Source organism: Eucyclogobius newberryi, unplaced genomic scaffold (assembly GCF_026437365.1).
Source record: "Eucyclogobius newberryi isolate DKJ021-1_F unplaced genomic scaffold, fEucNew1.0.hap1 SCAF_2, whole genome shotgun sequence".
NCBI lineage: Eukaryota > Metazoa > Chordata > Actinopteri > Gobiiformes > Gobiidae > Eucyclogobius > Eucyclogobius newberryi.
The window spans coordinates 47,217,307-47,237,885 of NW_027315834.1; the positions used below are offsets into that span (position 1 = coordinate 47,217,307).

Here is a 20,579-nt window from a genome sequence, read left to right on the forward strand (position 1 = left end):
GACTTACTAAAGCATGAGCAAAGACTTACTAAAGCATGAGCAAAGACTTATTAAAGCATGAACAAAGACGTATTAAAGCATGAACAAAGACGTATTAAAGCATGAACAAAGACTTATTAAAGCATGAACAAAGACTTATTAAAGCATGAACAAAGACTTATTAAAGCATGAACAAAGACTTATTAAAGCATGAACAAAGACTTATTAAAGCATGAACAAAGACTTATTAAAGCATGAACAAAGACTTATTAAAGCATGAACAAAGACTTATTAAAGCATGAACAAAGACTTATTAAAGCATGAACAAAGACTTATTAAAGCATGAACAAAGACTTACTAAAGCATGAGCAAAGACTTATTAAAGCATGAGCAAAGACTTATTAAAGCATGAACAAAGACGTATTAAAGCATGAACAAAGACGTATTAAAGCATGAACAAAGACTTATTAAAGCATGAACAAAGACTTATTAAAGCATGAACAAAGACTTATTAAAGCATGAACAAAGACGTATTAAAGCATGAACAAAGACGTATTAAAGCATGAACAAAGACTTATTAAAGCATGAACAAATACTTATTAAAGCATGAACAAATACTTATTAAAGCATGAGCAAAGACTTATTAAAGCATGAGCAAAGACTTATTAAAGCATGAACAAAGACGTATTAAAGCATGAACAAAGACGTATTAAAGCATGAACAAAGACGTATTAAAGCATGAACAAAGACTTATTAAAGCATGAACAAAGACTTATTAAAGCATGAACAAAGACTTATGAAAGCATGAACAAAGACTTATTAAAGCATGACAAAGACTTATTAAAGCATGAACAAAAGACTTATTAAAGCATGAACAAAGACTTATTAAAGCATGAACAAAGACTTATTAAAGCATGAACAAAGACGTATAAAGCATGAACAAAGACGTATTAAAGCATGAACAAAAGACTTATTAAAGCATGAACAAAGACTTATTAAAGCATGAACAAAGACTTATTAAAGCATGAACAAAGACTTATTAAAGCATGAACAAAGACTTATTAAAGCATGAACAAAGACGTATTAAAGCATGAACAAAGACGTATTAAAGCATGAGCAAAGACGTATTAAAGCATGAGGCAAAGACTATTAAAGCATGAGCAAAGACGTATTAAAGCATGAACAAATACTTATTAAAGCATGAACAAATACTTATTAAAGCATGAACAAATACTTATTAAAGCATGAACAAAGACTTATTAAAGCATGAACAAAGACTTATTAAAGCATGAACAAAGACTTATTAAAGCATGAACAAAGACTTATGAAAGCATGAACAAAGACTTATTAAAGCATGAACAAAGACTTATTAAAGCATGAACAAAGACTTATTAAAGCATGAACAAAGACTTATTAAAGCATGAACAAAGACTTATTAAAGCATGAACAAAGACGTATTAAAGCATGAACAAAGACGTATTAAAGCATGAACAAAGACTTATTAAAGCATGAACAAAGACTTATTAAAGCATGAACAAAGACTTATTAAAGCATGAACAAAGACTTATTAAAGCATGAACAAAGACTTATTAAAGCATGAACAAAGACTTATTAAAGCATGAACAAAGACTTATTAAAGCATGAACAAAGACGTATTAAAGCATGAACAAAGACGTATTAAAGCATGAACAAAGACTTATTAAAGCATGAACAAAGACTTATTAAAGCATGAACAAAGACTTATTAAAGCATGAACAAAGACTTATTAAAGCATGAACAAAGACTTATTAAAGCATGAACAAAGACGTATTAAAGCATGAACAAAGACTTATTAAAGCATGAACAAAGACGTATTAAAGCATGAACAAATACTTATTAAAGCATGAACAAAGACTTATTAAAGCATGAACAAATACTTATTAAAGCATGAACAAAGACTTATTAAAGCATGAACAAAGACTTATTAAAGCATGAACAAATACTTATTAAAGCATGAACAAAGACTTATTAAAGCATGAACAAAGACTTATTAAAGCATGAACAAAGACTTATTAAAGCATGAACAAAGACTTATTAAAGCATGAACAAAGACTTATTAAAGCATGAACAAATACTTATTAAAGCATGAACAAAGACTTATTAAAGCATGAACAAAGACTTATTAAAGCATGAACAAAGACTTATTAAAGCATGAACAAAGACTTATTAAAGCATGAACAAAGACGTATTAAAGCATGAACAAATACTTATTAAAGCATGAACAAAGACTTATTAAAGCATGAACAAAGACGTATTAAAGCATGAACAAATACTTATTAAAGCATGAACAAATACTTATTAAAGCATGAACAAATACTTATTAAAGCATGAACAAAGACTTATTAAAGCATGAACAAAGACTTATTAAAGCATGAACAAAGACTTATTAAAGCATGAACAAAGACTTATTAAAGCATGAACAAAGACTTATTAAAGCATGAACAAAGACTTATTAAAGCATGAACAAAGACTTATTAAAGCATGAACAAATACTTATTAAAGCATGAACAAAGACTTATTAAAGCATGAACAAATACTTATTAAAGCATGAACAAAGACTTATTAAAGCATGAACAAAGACGTATTAAAGCATGAACAAAGACGTATTAAAGCATGAACAAAGACTTATTAAAGCATGAACAAAGACTTATTAAAGCATGAACAAAGACTTATTAAAGCATGAACAAAGACTTATTAAAGCATGAACAAAGACTTATTAAAGCATGAACAAAGACTTATTAAAGCATGAACAAAGACTTATTAAAGCATGAACAAAGACTTATTAAAGCATGAACAAAGACGTATTAAAGCATGAACAAATACTTATTAAAGCATGAACAAAGACGTATTAAAGCATGAACAAAGACGTATTAAAGCATGAACAAATACTTATTAAAGCATGAACAAATACTTATTAAAGCATGAACAAATACTTATTAAAGCATGAACAAAGACTTATTAAAGCATGAACAAAGACTTATTAAAGCATGAACAAAGACTTATTAAAGCATGAACAAAGACTTATTAAAGCATGAACAAATACTTATTAAAGCATGAACAAAGACTTATTAAAGCATGAACAAATACTTATTAAAGCATGAACAAAGACTTATTAAAGCATGAACAAATACTTATTAAAGCATGAACAAATACTTATTAAAGCATGAACAAAGACTTATTAAAGCATGAACAAAGACTTATTAAAGCATGAACAAAGACTTATTAAAGCATGAACAAAGACTTATTAAAGCATGAACAAAGACTTATTAAAGCATGAACAAAGACTTATTAAAGCATGAACAAAGACTTATTAAAGCATGAACAAAGACTTATTAAAGCATGAACAAAGACGTATTAAAGCATGAACAAAGACTTATTAAAGCATGAACAAAGACTTATTAAAGCATGAACAAAGACTTATTAAAGCATGAACAAAGACGTATTAAAGCATGAACAAAGACTTATTAAAGCATGAACAAAGACTTATTAAAGCATGAACAAAGACTTATTAAAGCATGAACAAAGACTTATTAAAGCATGAACAAAGACTTATTAAAGCATGAACAAAGACGTATTAAAGCATGAACAAAGACTTATTAAAGCATGAACAAAGACTTATTAAAGCATGAACAAAGACTTATTAAAGCATGAACAAAGACTTATTAAAGCATGAACAAAGACTTATTAAAGCATGAACAAAGACTTAATTCATAATAAGTTTATGAATGATTCAGGCTGAGTAACTGCTTCATTAGTTATAGGGTTAATTTCGTAGTTAAAAAGTGAATAACATTTTTGTTCGTTATGAATTAAGTCTGTGATTTTATTTAAGGCGGATTAAATGTGTTTTTGTTTATTTGTCATTTTCAGTCAGAAACACATTTTAAAGACTTTAAAACGGCTCAAAGTAAAACAAGTGTAATCGTCATAAAGTGTTTTCTATTCATCAAATATGCCACGTGTTTGTTTGTTTGTTTGTTTGTTTGTTTGTGTTTGTGATGTAAGAAAACGAGTCGAGACGTTTCACATTTGACAGTTTTTTTCCCAAAACCTTTGAGACGATCGTTCAGTGACTGGAGGTGGCACAGGCGCTGGACACGGGCACATGTGCGGAGGTGGCACAGGCGCTGGACACGGGCACATGTGCGGAGGTGGCACAGGCGCTGGACACGGGCACATGTGCGGAGGTGGCACAGGCGCTGGACACGGGAACATGTGCTGAGGTGGCACAGGCGCTGGACACGGGCACATGTGCGGAGGTGGCACAGGCGCTGGACACGGGCACATGTGCTGAGGTGGCACAGGTGCTGGACACGGGCACATGTGCTGAGGTGGCACAGGCGCTGGACACGGGCACATGTGCGGAGGTGGCACAGGCGCTGGACACGGCACATGTGCTGAGGTGGCACAGGCGCTGGACACGGGCACATGTGCGGAGGTGGCACAGGCGCTGGACACGGGCACATGTGCGGAGGTGGCACAGGCGCTGGACACGGCACATGTGCGGAGGTGGCACAGGCGCTGGACACGGCACATGTGCGGAGGTGGCACAGGCGCTGGACACGGGCACATGTGCGGAGGTGGCACAGGCGCTGGACACGGCACATGTGCTGAGGTGGCACAGGTGCTGGACACGGGCACATGTGCGGAGGTGGCACAGGCGCTGGACACGGCACATGTGCTGAGGTGGCACAGGCGCTGGACACGGGCACATGTGCTGAGGTGGCACAGGCGCTGGACACGGGCACATGTGCGGAGGTGGCACAGGCGCTGGACACGGCACATGTGCGGAGGTGGCACAGGCGCTGGACACGGGCACATGTGCGGAGGTGGCACAGGCGCTGGACACGGCACATGTGCTGAGGTGGCACAGGCGCTGGACACGGGCACATGTGCGGAGGTGGCACAGGCGCTGGACACGGGCACATGTGCGGAGGTGGCACAGGCGCTGGACACGGCACATGTGCGGAGGTGGCACAGGCGCTGGACACGGGCACATGTGCGGAGGTGGCACAGGCGCTGGACACGGCACATGTGCTGAGGTGGCACAGGTGCTGGACACGGGCACATGTGCGGAGGTGGCACAGGCGCTGGACACGGCACATGTGCTGAGGTGGCACAGGCGCTGGACACGGGCACATGTGCGGAGGTGGCACAGGCGCTGGACACGGGCACATGTGCGGAGGTGGCACAGGCGCTGGACACGGGCACATGTGCGGAGGTGGCACAGGCGCTGGACACGGGCACATGTGCGGAGGTGGCACAGGCGCTGGACACGGGCACATGTGCGGAGGTGGCACAGGCGCTGGACACGGGCACATGTGCTGAGGTGGCACAGGCGCTGGACACGGGAACATGTGCTGAGGTGGCACAGGCGCTGGACACGGGCACATGTGCGGAGGTGGCACAGGCGCTGGACACGGGCACATGTGCTGAGGTGGCACAGGTGCTGGACACGGGCACATGTGCGGAGGTGGCACAGGTGCTGGACACGGCACATGTGCTGAGGTGGCACAGGCGCTGGACACGGGCACATGTGCGGAGGTGGCACAGGCGCTGGACACGGGCACATGTGCTGAGGTGGCACAGGCGCTGGACACGGGCACATGTGCGGAGGTGGCACAGGCGCTGGACACGGCACATGTGCGGAGGTGGCACAGGCGCTGGACACGGGCACATGTGCTGAGGTGGCACAGGCGCTGGACACGGGCACATGTGCGGAGGTGGCACAGGCGCTGGACATGGGCACATGTGCGGAGGTGGCACAGGCGCTGGACACGGGCACATGTGCTCGGGTTTCATATTTCATATTGTGTAGTGTTTGTGTGGGACGAGGGCGTTTTTGGACCGTGAAGGGCACAAAACGGTCCAGTCAAAAACCCTGTGGTGTGAAGCCGTTCATGTTTTTGACAGAAAATCAAGGCAAACGATGTGTTTGTTTAAGAAGAGTTTTCATAGATTCATTCAGCGAAGATTTTACAATTTTTTAAATAAGTACATTTGGTTAATTTGTCAACTTGAATCTTATGGTTTCAAAATGCATGAAATATTGTATTGAAACAGAACGGTGTTGTTTTTTTTAAACAATTTGTTGCCCAAGCCATTTTTTTAAAAAATTGGAAAATAGAATTATTTTTTTTAAATCACGTATCGATTTCGTAGACAATTTCAGCCCAAAATAAATGTGATTTGGTCATTGGAATAAAATAACAAAAGCAAAAAAAAATATATTTAATTTTGAGCCATAAAAATAAAAACATAATGGTTTTATTATATGGCCTGGACTTACTTTAATGCCGTGTTTCTTCAGCTCATGTGGCTTTCAGAGGATCAGATCTAAAGCAGGTTTTTATCAGACATAAATTAAGACTAAACCTGGTGTAAAATGAGTGTAAATAATGATTGACCAATAAAAAGAACAAAACGATAGATTCAACTGTTTTGAGAGTAAATGTTTCTAGACCTTTCAGATATTCAAATGTACTTAATATACTAACGCTTCAATCACATTTTAATGAACTTACTTACTTCAACCAATTTCTCAATTATAATTAAACTCATTAACTCATTTTAAGACGGTTTAGTCCAAATCTACTTCAGAAATCCAAACTACAGAACTTTTCACTTTTGACAAGACTCACTCACTTCAGTGACATCAGAAGTGTTAATGACGGTAAATTAAAAGCCATAACCGCCGCCCCCTTTTGATGACACAAACAGTTAAATAACACGCCTCCGTTTGTCTTTAGAACTATTGCACCATCGCGTTTCAGCTTCACACTTCGTACATCGTGTGGCAGAACAAACCCAGCAACTTGTGACGACCAAAGAGAAACTTTTCAAGGCGACGACGAAGCAGAAGAACTCGAGTGAAATCTCGAGTGAAGAACTCGAGTGAAATCTCTTCAGCTACGTCATGTAGCTGAAGGTGTTAGCGTTAGCATACGTCATGTAGCTGAAGGTGTTAGCGTTGGCATACGTCATGTAGCTGAAGGTGTTAGCGTTGGCATACGTCATGTAGCTGAAGGTGTTAGCGTTAGCATACGTCATGTAGCTGAAGGTGTTAGCGTTAGCATACGTCATGTAGCTGAAGGTGTTAGCGTTAGCATACGTCATGTAACCGAAGGTGTTAGCGTTAGCATACGTCATGTAGCCGAAGGTGTTAGCGTTAGCATACGTCATGTAGCCGAAGGTGTTAGCGTTAGCATACGTCATGTAGCTGAAGGTGTTAGCGTTAGCATACGTCATGTAGCTGAAGGGGTTAGCATACGTCATGTAACCGAAGGTGTTAGCGTTAGCATACGTCATGTAGCTGAAGGTGTTAGCGTTAGCATACGTCATGTAGCTGAAGGTGTTAGCGTTAGCATACGTCATGTAGCTGAAGGGGTTAGCATACGTCATGTAACCGAAGGTGTTAGCGTTAGCATACGTCATGTAGCTGAAGGTGTTAGCGTTAGCATACGTCATGTAGCTGAAGGTGTTAGCGTTAGCATACGTCATGTAGCTGAAGGTGTTAGCATATGTTATGTAGCTGAAGGCGTTAGCATACGTCATGTAGCTGAAGGTGTTAGCGTTAGCATACGTCATGTAGCTGAAGGTGTTAGCGTTAGCATACGTCATGTAGCTGAAGGTGTTAGCGTTAGCATACGTCATGTAGCTGAAGGTGTTAGCATACGTTATGTAGTTGAAGGCGTTAGCATACGTCATGTAGCTGAAGGTGTTAGCGTTAGCATACGTAATGTAGCTGAAGGTGTTAGTGTTAGCATACGTCATGTAGCTGAAAGTGTTAGCGTTTGCATACGTCATGTAGCTGAAGGCGTTAGCGTTAGCATACGTTATGTAGCTGAAGGCGTTAGCATACGTCATGTAGCTGAAAGTGTTAGCGTTAGCATACGGCATGTAGCTGAAGGTGTTAGCGTTAGCATACGTCATGTAGTTGAAGGTGTTAGCGTTAGCATACGTCATGTAGCTGAAGGTGTTAGCGTTAGCATACGTACACCTATTCACCATGTTCTCTCATCTGTTATTTTAAATTACATTTCAAGATGAAATGTCTGGATTTTATCAAATACATTTCCCCCCAAACTGCCACTTATGTTTTTTCTTCTCGATTATGCATTTTATGGCTGGTGCGACTTATACTGCGGAAAATACGGTAAAAATCGACACGTTTGGAGCAGACGTTGCAGTGATAAAACACAAACGTTGCGTCGAGCTCATTTTATTTAAAAAACACGTCCGGTCAAAGTTTCTCATTCACCGTTTTCATTTCTTTATGTCTAATGAAAATGAGCTGCGGATTAAACACATTGGAGCCGTTTTTCTTCTTATAATCTGCATTTTACTTCAATGGTTAATCTTTTGTTTGTAGTTTGTGTTCAGTGAGAGTTTGGTGAAAAAAAAAAAAGTGATGAAAAATGTGTCCGGACGTTTATGAAAAATCTAACTTTTGCACAGAATTTGAAAAATGTACAAATTTTACCAACATTGGAACAAATGGGACAAAGACGGATTTTCTACTCACTCTGACTCTTCCTCTTTATTAATCAGTTTTGTATTGCTGTGTATTAAAAACCATAAAAAGACCAGCAGCGTACTTAATGAACTACTTGAAGGGCCATTTTATTTGGTGGTCTTCAAAACGTGTCCCAAATGTGTAGATTCTGTGTATTTTTACATTTTACTTGGGGATTAATGGCAATAAATCACATGTTTGCGGTTATTTCGGAAACCACAAATATGAAAGAACTAGAAACCGTCCGTTTGTGATTTTAACGTTAAATTAATCCTGAAACAAACATCGATAATCAAACCACAGTCAGTTATTACACTTAAATTATTCCTTCATCTTTCAGCTGTAATTCAGACGCAATCAGCATTTTGGCCCATCAAATGCAGCGGGTTTTTCTTCTTTCTTCTCCTTTCGGTACAAATGTAACTTGAATCTGTTCATTATCGATGCTCCGATGGCGTCGCCCGAATCTAATTCATCAATTGTAATTAAAGTCACGTCTGAGCTCGTCACAAATATTAAGAAGGTCATATCAGCATCAGTCTGTCCCCTTTAAAAGATGAACACAGCCCCAGGCATATGAAGAACATACAAATATATTACACACCCCCCAATTCAAAGAGACCCCCTTTACTTAAGAGATCCCCTTATTAACTCAGACACCCTTAATAACAGAGACCCCCTTATTATGAAATTTCCCCATGTGTGGACAATAAAGGATTATCTCATCTTATTAATTCAAAGAGACCCCTTTAACTCAGAGACCCCCTTTAACTCAAAGAGACCCCCTTATTAACTCAGAGACCCCCTTTAACTCAAAGAGGACCCCTTTAACTCAAAGAGACCCCCTTAACTCAAAGAGACCCCCTTAACTCAAAGAGACCCCCTTTAACTCAGAGACCCCCTTAACTCAAAGAGACCCCCTTTAACTCAAAGAGACCCCCTTAACTCAAAGAGACCCCTTAACTCAATGAGACCACAGACAGTTACACACGGGAGAAGATGAACTTTAAGGGGGAGAACAAAAAAAAGGAGAGAAAATCCACGATGAAAACGCAAAAACTTGGAAAAGACATTCAGTATTTACAGACACGTGGCTTTGCTGAGCCGTTGCCCGGGCGACCCGAGCGTCTCAACATGCAGTGGTTTGAATAGAACGCTCCATATTAACAGCAGTGTGGACGACGTCACTAAAAGCTACAGTCAAACGCTCTGAGTATCCATGGGTCTGATGCGACGCCACACGCTCTACCGCCACCTGGAGGACAAAAGCCGCATGTTCACTGTGGGCTGTGATTGTTTCTCTTCTGCCACGCCCCCAAAAACCCCGTGTGTCCAGAAATGTGTGACTGGTCAAAAGGAACCAGTGGACTTAGAGATGACTCCAGACTGAGCTGTTTGTTTCAGCTCGTTAGCAGCTAATGCTAACGCTAGTTTACATGTTATTGTGTGGTTATGCTAATAAACGTAGTCTGCAGTAGGCTAACGTTTATTAGCCTACTGCAGAGTCACTTCAAACTGTCCGGGTGTTATATTTTAGTATCAGACACAAAGTCCTTGCTCTTGAAAGCTATGAGGGCGTGTTCGGTGCAGAGGGGGAGTGTCCAGTGCAGAGGGCGAGTGTCCGGTGCAGATTCTCACTTTTAAGCTCTGTTCATCACGACTCCGACAGCGAGAGGCGTCGACACGAGTGACGTCTGCGACATGTGACCGCTAACAGGTCACGTGACTCAAACCCATGGATAGTCAGTGACCGCTGGGCCTGGATTCAAGAACGCACACTTTTTCCTTCAGTTTTAACATTTCATTTGAAGGCGAGACGCTGCAGGTGAAAAGGAGCGATATTTAACCATTTGTGCTCAGTGCCTCAGATGTCTTTTTGAACAGACTCATGAAAACTAATCTAAATGTAAAAGGAAAATTAATTAATACAGCAACGTTTGAATTTCTTGTTTAATTTGTCGATATGTTTGTTACAAAAATGTGCAAAGGGGATTTTGTATAACGTACTTGTATTTGAGAAAACTTGTGAAAATTGGCATGAAATTGACAGTTCTGTATCAGAGCTGTGGGTGGAGATGGGGGGAGGGTGAAAACGGCACATTTCGCTCGAGCCTCGAAAGTATTCGGCGACTCAGAGTTGCAGTAATTAATAGGAATGATTGTAACTCGTGGACTACTAAAATAAGCGATCTTTTTAATAACTGTTGTTTAGACGTAGCTAGCTCGCCAACTTCCAATCTAGAAGCCTTCAAAAGGCATATTTTACCTTCGTTTGGTGATAAAGCATTTTAAATACCTCAATTAGATAAGTTTGCCTAGACAACTATTAAAAGAATCAATCTTTTAAATAACTATATAGGCGCTGACATAGCTAGCTCGCCACCTTCCTGTAAATATTTTCTACCTAGAAGCTTTCAACCGGCATATTTTACATTCATTTGGTTAGAAAGCATATTAAATGCCTCAATTAGACTTTTTGCCTAGTCGACTACAAAAAAAAAAAATCTAACTTTTAAATCTAACTGTATATAGGTGTGGGCGTAGCTAGCTCGCCACTTTCCTGTAGATATTTTCTCCCTAGAAGCCTTCAGCCAGCATAGTTTACCTTCAGTTTTATAAAGAATTTTAAATACCTCAATTATATAACAGTTTACTAAATTAATAATGGTTGCAAGATTATACTCAAACAAGAATGAATCAATAGAAATATATCCGAGTTACGCATGAGGGAACTCGAGCCGCTCCCTAATCACACGAGTGCATACGTGAATCCTGGCCCGTCGCGGAGTTAAACGACATCTCCTAATTCTGACAATAAATTAGGCACAAATCGACTGACAGTGACAAACCCAGGAGGAAACGGAAACAGAGTCACTTAGATAGCAGTTCTAGATTGTTCTATGTACAAATCCACATTCAGCAAAGTCTCTCTCTCTCGTCTGAAACTGGGTCCGCGCGGTCGGCCATTTTGTGTCCCGAGCCCTGGGCCTGGCCACTTCCCGCTTTGTCCGTCCGAGTGGCTCGCGAGCCCTTCTTCGCTTTAGTAACAGGCGAGAAAATGATAAACGTTAATAAAAAATAAAAAAAAGAAATCAGTGCAAGACGAAACAAAAAAACATAACAAAAAATGGAATGAACCGCTCATGTAGACCTTTCAAAATGCGATCATAAATACATCAGCTCCGGTCGGCTTTCTCCATGACCAAGTTCCTTAAAAATCGCCTAAAATGTCGTAAAAAAGCATGTCCTATCTATCATATAACTATGTGTATAAATAGTTAAAATAAATATGCTCGTCACATTGCCAGAAGGAGATTTACAGCCAAATCTATGAAAGTTAATACTGCATAAAATGGACTGCGTCTTTACCATTGAAATGCGCCGGGACGAGCTCGGCCCGGCGTCTGATACGTACACGAGTCGCTCTAACGTCTAAGTGTTCGCCATGGTGCAAAACCATTTAACATTCCCTTATTTAAAAAAAACAAACAAACAGACGGACAGACAAACATTTCAGCTGCAATCGATGCCATCCTTTTGATACACATTACGAGGGACGTCATAAATAATCATAATATCGGGGTTAAAGTTGATATATCCATAACTTTCTGTACAGTTGCATTGTAATCCCGTTTCCGTGGTTTCTCCTCCAAAACACATGGCAGCGAGCACCGTCCAATCGTATTCGGAGATCCGCGACGGGGACCAATCGCAGTCGAGGTGGTGTTATTTGAACGGTAAAGGGGTGGAGTGAAAGGTAGCGCCCGCCCCCTCCCCCCCTAACGCACACAAAAACAAAACAAAAAAAGAGCATGCGATCCCGGCGTTTCCCGGCGTTTCCCTCTCGGCGCGGGAGAGAAAGGGCGGCGGTCCCAAAGCAAAAAGTCCCTCCTCCTCGGGCGGGAGCGGGTGGGAATGGCGGCTGCGGCGGCTACACCAGCTGATAGCCCGAGCCCGATGATTGGTCGTACTCTATTGTGTACTGAGAGGTCCAGTCCACGGAGACGGGCCTCAGCAGACCACAGCAGCGCAGCTCGAAGAAGTCGATCAGGTTCCTCATGCACCCGCGACTGTGGAGAGAGAGAGGGAGGGGGGAGAGAGAGGGGGGAGAGAGAGAGGGAGGGAGGGAGAGGGGGGAGAGAGAGAGGGAGGGAGGAGAGAGAAGCGAGAGGGAGAGAGAAGAGGGAGAAGAGAAGGAGGAGAGAGAGAGAGATGGAGAGAGAGAGGGAGGGGGGAGAGAGAGGGGGGAGAGAGAGGGAGGGGGGAGAGAGAGGGGGGAGAGAGAGAGAGAGGGAGGGAGGGAGGGAGAGGGGGGAGAGAGAGAGGGAGGGAGGGAGAGAGGGAGGGAGGAGAGAGAAGCGAGAGGGAGAGAGAAGAGGGAGAAGAGAAGGAGGAGAGAGAGAGAGAGAGATGGAGAGAGGGAGGAGGGGAGAGAGAGAGGGAGGGGGGAGAGAGGGAGGGAGAGGGAGGAGAGAGGGAGGGGGGAGAGAGGGAGGGAGAGAGGGGAGGGGGAGAGAGAAAGGGGGAGGGAGAGAGAGGGAGGGGGGGAGAGAGAGAGGGGGAGGGAGAGGGAGGGGGGAGAGAGAGAGGGAGGGGGGGAGAAAGGGAGGGAGGGGGGAGAGAGAGAGGGAAGAGAGGGAGGGAGAGGGAGGGGGGAGAGAGGGAGGAGAGAGGGGGAGGGAGAGAGGGAGAGGGGGGAGAGAGAGAGGGAGAGAGGGAGGGAGGGGGAGAGAGGGAGGGAGGGGGGAGAGAGGGGAGGGGGGAGAGAGGGGAGGGGGGAGAGAGGGGAGGGGAGAGAGAAAGGGGGAGGGAGAGAGAGAGGGGGGGGAGGTATCAGGCCTTTAGTTTGGAACAACCACATTTTTGTAACAGACGTCATTGTGACTTAATTTAGAAATGGATCAAATTTGACGGACTTTGATTTTGCTTGTGTTTGTGTTCAGTCGTGTGCTGTGCGGACATTCTTTTGTTTCATGTAATTAAGTTCAGAATCAGAATCAGAATCAGGTTTATTGCCATTGGTCAATGAACAAAATTCACAAACATACAGAAAGAACTTGTCCTGGTGATTCATGCAACACAAACAACAAAACAATGGACAATGAATAGCTGCCAGATATATACAAAATAAGTAAAGTTAAAATAAGGTTAAAAATAGACATATGTACATGAATAAAATATGTAGTGCAATAAGAAGTGACAGTGCAGTGCAAAGCTTAGGCAGTGTTCATGAGTCCAACAGCAGAGGGAAAGAAACTGTTCTTGAAACCTCTTCATGGGAGGTTCTGGTCCGGATGGAGGGGAGTGGCCTCCTGCCTGAGGGGAGTGGCCTCCTGCCTGTGGGGAGTGGCCTCCTGCCTGTGGGGAGTGGCCTCCTGCCTGAGGGGAGTGGCTTAAATAGTCCGTGTCCAGGGTGTGAAGGGTCGGCTGTGATCTGACCTGCTCGTCCCAGAGCCCTGAGACATAAAGGTCCTGCAGAGATGAAGTGTACAGTCGATCTCCTTCTCAGCAGAGGCACAATGCTCTGTAGTCTCTGTTTGTCCCTGGCTGTGGCTCCAGCGTACCACACAGTGATGGAGGAGGTGATGGAGGAGGTGGGGATGGACTCAATGATGGCCGTGTAGAACTGCACCATCATCTTCGCTGTCAGCTTGTCTTTCCTCAGCTGCTGCAGGAAGTACTTCCTCTGCTTGGCCTTCTTGATGAGGAGCTGATGGTAGGCTCCCACTTGAGGTCCTGGTGATGGTGGTGCAGAGGAAGCGGAGGGAGTCCACAATGGAGATGGGGGAGTCTGTGATGGTGAGGGGCGGGGGCTGTGACTTTCCTGAAAAGTCCACGCTCATCTCCACTGTCTTCTGGGCGTTGAGGTTGTTACCGCTGCACCAGGACACCAGCCGCTCCACTTCCTGTAGACAGACTCATGCCCGTCATAGATGAACCCAATGAGGGTGGTGTCGTCATGGTGATGAGGGTGGTGATGAAGGTGGTGTTGTCCGCAAACTTGTTCAGTTTTACGGAGGCGTGGCTGGAGGTCCAGCAGTTTGTCACAGGGAGAAGAGCAGGGGAGAAAGTACACAGCCCTGTGGAGCTCCTGTGCTGATGGTCCCAGTGTCTGAGACATTCTTCACCAGCCGCACGCACTGCCTCCATCAGGAAGTCAGTGCTCCCCTGCAGGTGGAGCACTGACTCCACAGTCAGGTACGCTGAGCTGCGACAGCTTGTACTGGAGCAGAGCAGGAGGTGGTGTTGATCCTGGTGTAGGTTCCCGGGGAGTCCAGATGCTGCAGGGTGAAGTGGAGAGCCAGGTTGATAGCGTCATCCACAGACCTGTTGGTTCTGTAGGCGAACTGCAGGGGGTCCAGCAGGGGGTCCAGCAGGGGGTCCAGCAGGGGGAGGTGTGGGACTTGAGGTGGGGGAGGACCAGGCGCTGAAATGACTTCATGACCACAGACGTCAGCGCCACAGGTCTGTAGTCATCAAGTCCAGTGGTCTGGGGCTTCTTGGGGACAGGGACAATGATGGACGACTTGAAGCTGGGACATGGCATGACTCCAGGTGGTGTTAAAAATGCCGGTGAAGACCGGGGCCAGCTCGCCTGCACAGTGTCTTAAGGTGGCCGGGGTGACACCATCCGGTCCAGCAGCTTTTCCATACTTTCCAACTTATCGATCATCCCAGGGGGGAGATAATGCATAAAAAAACGGGAGAATACCCCCCTAAGAGGGAGATTTCAAATTTCATCAGAATTATTTAAAAACAAATAAAAATGAACAAAGACACATGTTTTACTTTATCTGATACATTCAAACAACCTACACCGGTATTTCTTTTTTTCCCGTCGGCGCCACTAGCACTAGTTTTGGCTCCACGTCGTTCATCATGATGTCGATTTCATATTACCACCTGTGCACTTTGACTTCGCGATTTGCATTCTGGGACGGAAACACGCCCAGCATTCTTAGCGTAATCACAACAAACATCGCGGCGCCAATGTCAGCTGTTCCCCCCGCTTGCCTTTGTTACCAAAATTAAGGATAACGGTGTAGAAAAGGTCGATTTTTGATTTTTCGATTGAAATTGAGATTTAGTCTCCCGATCAGGACCCAAATCTGGAGACTGCCGACTAAATTGGGAGGGTTGGGAAGTGTTGCATTTACGAAATAGTCTGCATACATCCTGTTCTGAACTGTGAGAGGGGTGGGGGAGGTGGCCACAGTGGGGGAGGGAGTGTCAAATCTGCAGTAGAAGGAATTGAGTTGCTGGGCCAGTTTTCTGTCATCTGCAGAAGGGGGGAATCTGGGCTTGTAGTTGGTGAGAAGCCGGAGTCCACTCCACAGAGAGGCGGGCCCACTCCACACAGAGAGGCGGGCCCACTCCACACAGAGGCGGGCCCACTCCACACAGAGGCGGGCCCACTCCACACAGAGGCGGGCCCACTCCACACAGAGGCGGGCCCACTCCACACAGAGGCGGGCCCACTCCACACAGAGGCGGGCCCACTCCACACAGAGGCGGGCCCACTCCACAGAGAGGCGGGCCCCACTCCACAGAGAGGCGGGGCCCACTCCACAGAGAGGCGGGGCCCACTCCACAGAGAGGCGGGCCCACTCCACACAGAGGCGGGCCCACTCCACACAGAGGCGGGCCCACTCCACAGAGAGGCGGGGCCCACTCCACAGAGAGGCGGGCCCACTCCACAGAGAGGCGGGCCCACTCCACAGAGAGGCGGGCCCACTCCACACAGAGGCGGGCCCACTCCACAGAGAGGCGGGCCCACTCCACAGAGAGGCGGGCCCACTCCACACAGAGGCGGGCCCACTCCACAGAGAGGCGGGCCCACTCCACACAGAGACGGGCCCAGAGGCGGGCCCACTCCACAGAGAGACGGGCCCACTCCACACAGAGGCGGGCCCACTCCACAGAGAGACGGGCCCACTCCACACAGAGGCGGGCCCACTCCACACAGAGGCGGGCCCACTCCACACAGAGGCGGGGTTGTTGTTGAACTGCTGCTTCAGACGTGTATTGTACTGACATCTAGCTCTCAGTTAAACCTCGTTTTGCCCCAGGACACATATAAAAGTAATTATTGGGGTCAAAATGAGACCACTGTGCGCCGTCTGCATCTGATCATTCAGCGCTTTATTCTCTCCAAAGCAGGAAGTGTGCCGCTGTGAGCATGCTAATGTTTGTTAGCTTTGTAAAATTAGCGCTTATAAAATGTGTTGAATAATTATGAGCGTAAAAAAAAAAAAGGGGTAACGTTGGACTTCTGCAAATGGTTTGAAATGAGCGATTTCTGTTTTTCACATAAAAACAAATCAGGTACAGCACCTTTCATTTATTCATTTGGAGAATGTGGAAGTTAGATATTCACAGTTATTACTCATCTAAAGGTAATGAACATAAAACAACCACCGTGTGTCTGCGCCGTCTACAAAAGGTCAAAATGTGTGTATTTAAATTAGCCTCCTCATTAAAATGAATAAGCTGGAGTGTTTCCATAAGTCCCGGGCTGTGTGTGCAGATCGTCCACTCACTTGAACGGACTTTCGATGGACGTGGCCGTGACTTTAAAGTGCTTGTATCTTCGAGCGTTCATCCTCTCGTTGGTCGTGATTCCCAGAGCTGCAATCTGCGACGACAACAACAAACAACAAACAATGAAACAAACAAACGCGGTTACTCGGCGGCGTGAGCCCAAAGCGGCGGCGGCGTGAGCCCGAAGCGGCGGCGTGAGCCCGAAGTGGCGGCGTGAGCCCGACGCGGCGGTGGCGTACCTGGTAGAGCTGGCACATGATGAGCACGGCCACCCACATAAAGTGAAAGAGGCTGTTGAGGAACATCCAGAACATCCAGGGCGAGCACGAGGCGATCTGCGTCAGGTACAGCCAGAACCCGTCTTTGGAGTACGTGGTGCCGCAGTGGACTCGCCAGTCTGCGGGCGGGAGGGGGGGGGGGGGTCAGAGGTCAGAGGTCAGTGCGTACAGGTCACGGGCGTGTGAATCGTGAAGGTTCTGGACTCACAGGAGATGCAGCCGTAAATCATCCAGCAGATCATGCAGAGCAGGAAAAACAGATAGCCCATGAAGTAGCGGTGGTTCCCACTTCCTGTAAGTACAAGGGCTTTCAGTATAAAAGTACAAGGGCTTTCAGTGTAAAAGTACAAGAGCTTTCAGTGTAAAAGTACAAGGGCTTTCAGTGTAAAAGTACAAGAGCTTTCAGTGTAAAAGTACAAGAGCTTTCAGTGTAAAAGTACAAGGGCTTTCAGTGTAAAAGTACAAGAGCTTTCAGTGTAAAAGTACAAGAGCTTTCAGTGTAAAAGTACAAGAGCTTTCAGAGTAAAAGTACAAGGGCTTTCAGTATAAAAGTACAAGGGCTTTCAGTGTAAAAGTACAAGGGCTTTCAGTGTAAAAGTACAAGGGCTTTCAGTGTAAAAGTACAAGAGCTTTCAGAGTAAAAGTACAAGAGCTTTCAGAGTAAAAGTACAAGGGCTTTCAGTATAAAAGTACAAGAGCTTTCAGAGTAAAAGTACAAGAGCTTTCAGAGTAAAAGTACAAGGGCTTTCAGAGTAAAAGTACAAGGGCTTTCAGTGTAAAAGTACAAGGGCTTTCAGAGTAAAAGTACAAGAGCTTTCAGTATAAAAGTACAAGAGCTTTCAGTGTAAAAGTACAAGAGCTTTCAGAGTAAAAGTACAAGAGCTTTCAGTATAAAAGTACAAGGGCTTTCAGTATAAAAGTACAAGGGCTTTCAGTATAAAAGTACAAGGGCTTTCAGAGTAAAAGTACAAGAGCTTTCAGAGTAAAAGTACAAGGGCTTTCAGTATAAAAGTACAAGGGCTTTCAGTATAAAAGTACAAGGGCTTTCAGTGTAAAAGTACAAGAGCTTTCAGTGTAAAAGTACAAGGGCTTTCAGTGTAAAAGTACAAGAGCTTTCAGTATAAAAGTACAAGGGCTTTCAGTGTAAAAGTACAAGGGCTTTCAGTGTAAAAGTACAAGAGCTTTCAGTGTAAAAGTACACACAGCAAATATATTAAAGCGACACTTTTCTTTTTGATCCTTTTTTGATCATCTGAACTGAAAGATGTGAAACTCTTTTTAGAAACACAAACGTAATTCATATTTCACAATTTTTCAAATGTGGAAGAAGAAAATTATCCATTATAATCCAACTTCTTTTACCCCAGAGTTAGAATTTATGTTTCACTCGTTGATTCTGCAGAAATGTCAGTTTTATGTGTTTTTTCCCTTTAACTGTCCACATGAAGCATGAACAAAAACTTAATAAATGAGTTACTAAGTCTGAATCATTCTGAATAAACTAGTAATAAATACATTAATCATGCTTTATTAAGGATAATTAGGGCCCAGTCATTATAAAGCGTTCTTTTTGACTCCTGTGTCGCTCTGATTGGTTAATCCTCCTGTCAATCACACCGATGGAACAGAGGGGAAACAGGATGCAGTCCCAGAGCCACACGTCTTTGTAAAGTGCTGTAAAAGGGTGTGGTCGTGGCATTATGGGACGTCCGAACACTTTCCCTGCAGATGAAACGTTGAGGCGTGTTTTTTACTGACCGACACAGTTGCCGACCCAGGGGCAGTGGTGGTCGAACTTGGCGATGCAGCGGTTACAAACGGCGCAGTGTTTGGACCTGATGGGCTTCCGTATCTGGAGGAAATGCACACAGACAGTTTCACACACACAGTTTCCCGCGTGATGGTGCGCGGCCAGCAGGGGGCGGTATTACCAAGCAGGTGCTGCAGAAGATGCTCAGGTCCAGGCTGCCCGTCTCCGCCAACTCCACGATGGTCTGAAACACGGGAAGATTCCACGGTTACAAGACGGTAAAAGAACCATCCCGAGAGAGCGAGCTGAAGGAGAGTGTGAGGCTTAAAGCGCCCCCTACAGGTCGGACCACTCACTGAACTAAAACGCAATCAAGATAAATATGTTTTGAATTCAGCTTAAAAACGATACAAATGTTTTCACAGAAAAGCAAATTTTTTTAGGTTTATAATTTCATTTCTTGTTTGCAATTGATGACATCACAGTAGGAAACACTGGGCCAAAACTCATCTAATGTCACCATTTTATTTTCTAATTTGACAAATGAAAATATTTGAGCGACTTTATTTTGTTGAATTAATGTTTAGAGTCAAAAAAGTTGTTTCTTTTGTGTAAATTCTGGTGTCCCTGGTGTGATGTCACTTCCTGTCATTTAATTTCGATTTTTCAGCGTTTTCTCCACAAATACCTGCTCGATCAGTGTAAAACCATAATTTATATGTACAACAGGTATAATAAATACACCAAATAAAGTCAAAATTTTAAAATCGTAAAAACCCGTCATACGTCACTTTAATGAAATGAATGCATTCGAATAAAGACGAGTCAAACGTGCATGGATCACTTTAAACACAACTTCAAGTGGGTAAATCAGGAGGGAAAATATTATAAATTGGTTTAAAAAACCTAAAACTTGATTTTGCATGACAACTGTGTGCGATTATAGTAGTTTATTTTGATTTTGTGCAGAATTATATGAAACTGAATAACTGTCGAACCTGCTTTTGTAAATACACAAGCTGCAATAAATAAATAAAAGCAGAATTAAGTTTACAGTGCTTAGTTAATGGTCATAGTAGTTAAATGATATGACCCTCTAGAGCTCAAATGAAAGACATCACTAGCTTTGGCGTTAGCTTCATTTTCACGATCCTCTTTTTGTCGTTCAAACCCGACAAACCACAGCCGTGTCTTTGAACCAGACAAAAGGTGGAAGAGGAAGAGGCTCTGGAGCGAGGAGCCCCTTCTGGGACCTCTACGCCGGACAATACGGGGCTAAACTTAGCTCCGTTTGACCGGCGCAAACAGACGGGTCAGTGTCTTTGTCCCGCGAGCGCGATAATGAAGCTGGGAAAGCGGGACGAAGAGCACGGAGGCTTTAAACGGGTGAAGAGCTCGGGAATGTGCTGCAGAACCCGGATACTTCACCATATCGTCACGTACTGTCACCGAGAGGCACAACTGCACGTGTTTCAGT

The 20,579-nt window shown here is 44.0% G+C and overlaps 1 protein-coding gene and 1 long non-coding RNA gene across 2 annotated transcripts in view; one reads left to right on the forward strand and one right to left on the reverse strand.

Annotated features, from left to right (window-relative positions):
* The window catches only part of LOC140367088 (uncharacterized), a 195,268-nt gene that overhangs the window by 82,872 nt on the left and 91,817 nt on the right, over window positions 1–20,579 (forward strand). The window lies entirely within an intron of this gene.
* zdhhc17 (zDHHC palmitoyltransferase 17) overlaps window positions 11,647–20,579 on the reverse strand; it is a gene marked incomplete at its 5' end in the record, with an annotated part of 43,698 nt that continues 34,765 nt past the window's right edge. Inside the window, 6 exons of the mRNA XM_072455219.1 lie at window positions 11,647–12,603; window positions 17,074–17,168; window positions 17,314–17,471; window positions 17,561–17,644; window positions 19,111–19,204; window positions 19,284–19,346. Coding sequence (XP_072311320.1) covers window positions 12,465–12,603; window positions 17,074–17,168; window positions 17,314–17,471; window positions 17,561–17,644; window positions 19,111–19,204; window positions 19,284–19,346 — 633 coding nt within the window. The remainder of the gene's footprint in view (window positions 12,604–17,073; window positions 17,169–17,313; window positions 17,472–17,560; window positions 17,645–19,110; window positions 19,205–19,283; window positions 19,347–20,579) is intronic.